This window comes from Pteropus alecto, unplaced genomic scaffold (assembly GCF_000325575.1).
Source record: "Pteropus alecto unplaced genomic scaffold, ASM32557v1 scaffold267, whole genome shotgun sequence".
NCBI classification, from domain to species: domain Eukaryota; kingdom Metazoa; phylum Chordata; class Mammalia; order Chiroptera; family Pteropodidae; genus Pteropus; species Pteropus alecto.
The window spans coordinates 171,814-174,655 of NW_006440137.1; the positions used below are offsets into that span (position 1 = coordinate 171,814).

The 2,842-nt window shown below is 32.1% G+C and overlaps 1 protein-coding gene across 1 annotated transcript in view; it reads left to right on the plus strand.

Moving 5' to 3' along the window:
- The first annotated feature begins 2,410 nt into the window (after positions 1 to 2,410).
- Positions 2,411 to 2,842, plus strand: part of ZC3H12C (zinc finger CCCH-type containing 12C) — a 37,558-nt gene continuing 37,126 nt past the window's right edge. The window contains exon 1 of the mRNA XM_006917174.3: positions 2,411 to 2,594. Within this exon, the coding sequence (XP_006917236.2) occupies positions 2,571 to 2,594 (24 nt within the window). The 5' untranslated portion in view covers positions 2,411 to 2,570. The remainder of the gene's footprint in view (positions 2,595 to 2,842) is intronic.

A 2,842-nucleotide genomic window follows, 5' to 3' on the forward strand; every position in this document is an offset into this window, starting at 1 on the left:
GCTCTTGGGTAGTTTTCTCTTATTCTTTGTGTTCATAGTGGCAGGAATTAGAAGATTCCTCCTACTGAATTAAAGCTATAAAGTAGTAACTATAGTAGCAAGGGATAAATAGAAGAAAGAGAACCCAAGGAAAAGAAGGCGGTCTATTCATATTAAAGTTTCTTTTTTACATACAAAAGAAAAAGATTTTAATATGACTTCATAAATATTGACCATAAATATTGATCTCTCTAGTCAGTGCATAGCTTAAGTTTTATTAGATTTTAGTCGTAACTATTTTATATGAATAGATATTTTCATTTTTATCTTATTTAATCAAATTAAGTTTTACCAGAAATCCATTTACTAAACCATACTAGTGGCCTTGATTTACCTTTCTTACTCCTTTAAGGGTTGATACCTTGTACAAATGAAATTTCAAAAAGAAGTACCACCATACTAACAAAAAAAGAAAAAAAAGATAAATTCTATAATTTTATTCATTCCCGTTGTGTTCATACGCCTACCCAAGACAAAATTTGAATTCTGTGTAATTCATTTTATAATTTGCAGTATTATAAACTACATAATATTAGAGATTCTTTATCTTTGATGGACTTATGAAATTAGACCATCGGCTTAACTATTGCAAAAACATTACAGTAACCTTCAGTAGGAAAAAAAGAATAATTCTTGCTTTAGAAATTAGTTTGACATTCAGAACCTAATAATTGCATTTAGTTAAAAAAATATTTTCAGATTTTAAATTTTCTTACATTTTTTAAATGACATCCTTTGATAAAATATGAAGCTCTTTTGAGGAAAAATATAGACAAATAGTGATCTAGAATATCATACTTTAATTTTTTCTGGAAACAAGAATTTTTAGGCTTTTAGTAGGCATAAGGAATGTTTTCTGTGAGATGACTGGAAAATTTTTGCCATGTAGAGTACATCTTCCTCTTATTTTTTAAATAGAGAAGAGCTCATTTACATTTGGGTACAATAAGGACCTGACCAAGAATCCCAACTATATTATATTTTTCCAAGTATTCACAAATGACCTTAATTGCGAATAGCCTCTGTGTTTGTAAAGAGAGAGATGGATTTAGATTGTTTGCAGTACTCTAACCAAATTCTGTATCTTTAGAGTTCATGATTCTATCAAGGAAAACCCTAGATTCTGGATCAATTAGCCTAAAACAAAAAATTGTATTTTAAGAGCAGCTTTTTCCTTTTACACTTAATTTGCACTAGAATGAAAAGATGTGTGTCTGTACTTCATCACAAATAGGACTGCTCTAGATTTCCTTTTTAGTAGGGAAATAGTCTCACAACATCTGATGATGTTTAAATTTGATTGAATATTTTTCATAATCAGAGGCCACTCAAGATATAACTTAGGCATCCCTCAATAGCAAGTATTCCATAGCATTATAAATACTGCAGTCTGGAACTCATAATACATCAGAGATAACAAGCTTCCTCACTGAGATGGCTGATTTTTGTATACTTTATCTCCTTGAAAAATACCACAATATTTCTTCTTTATAAAGTTAACTTGTTCTTAAACTGGAATTTAAGTATTATTGCATCTTATAAATTTTATGAAGTGCAAATACTTTTTAACAGAAATAATGAAGATTTTGCTTTTATTTACATGTTTAGTATCCGTCATAAAAGAATTTTGCACTGCTATTTGACGTACATAGATGGCGTGAAGTTAGTTTGTGTAAATGTACAGTTTAGATGAGTCATTGGACCAAACTCATTTTACCTTACTACACTAAACTTTCAGCGAACTTTTTAAAATAAATTTTGTTTGTAAGGTATTAAATCTTTTCCTTTGGCAGTCTTTCATCATCTCTCTTTTTTTCCATTTTGTTGTATTGCAACAAATTAACTTTTTTTCCATTGTATTGCAACAAATTAACTTACAAATATTTTATATTTCTCAGTGTTTCCAGGGAAATAGTTTTATTATACCTTCTGTCTCACCAGTAACGTAACTCTGAAAGAAAAGGGATTGCTACAGTCATTAGTTACTACTTTGACACACCTCATTTTCTTTATTTCTCAAAAACAATAAGCTAATAGACTAGAGGATAGCCTCAACTTTTGGGAAACATGCAACTTTTACTACTTTAAAGTATAATTGGTTTCTTTGTTTCATGCATTAAAAACAAGGAGGAAACGCTGAAGTCTGCCCAGGCCAGGTGTTTCTTGTTGGCAGCCTGCTCCCTAATGACTCTGTTCTCAAAGAGCAGCTGCCTACTAGTCAGCTTTGTATGGCCTATTGTTGCCGCACACCCCTCGTTAATACACATGCTGCCCGGGGCAGACCCCAAGAATGACATCAACTTGCTTATCTTAAAAACCTGGACGCAGGGTGCTGAGGTTGGCTTGCATCTGCCTGGCCAACTAATTGTGAGTTTTCTGTCCTACGATTGGCTGTTATGCCACTCGGTAATAGGTTAAGCAAAGACATTGCCATTCCATCTGTTCAACCATTCATTGTTCTTCTTGCCTGCCTGGAAGTCTGCAGCTAAAATTGTGTTAAGGAGTTACTGCTGAAGCTGCTACAGAAACCAATGTCTTTGCATTTTCCTGCTAACGTGAGTATCTGTGCCTTGAAAGTTAAATTTTTGTAAATATTCAAAATATTAGTTTGAACTATGTATAAAATAGAAAGCACCTCAAACAAAAGTCTACAAATTATTACATGGTGCCAAAATACCAGATAATTAAATTCTTTCTGTAAAATATGTCTGTGAAGCAGATTTTTTACATTTTGAAATTCTGGAGTTTTATAATTACAGCTTCATGAGCATTTGCAGGGCATCAGGCATGGCATGTAATCATT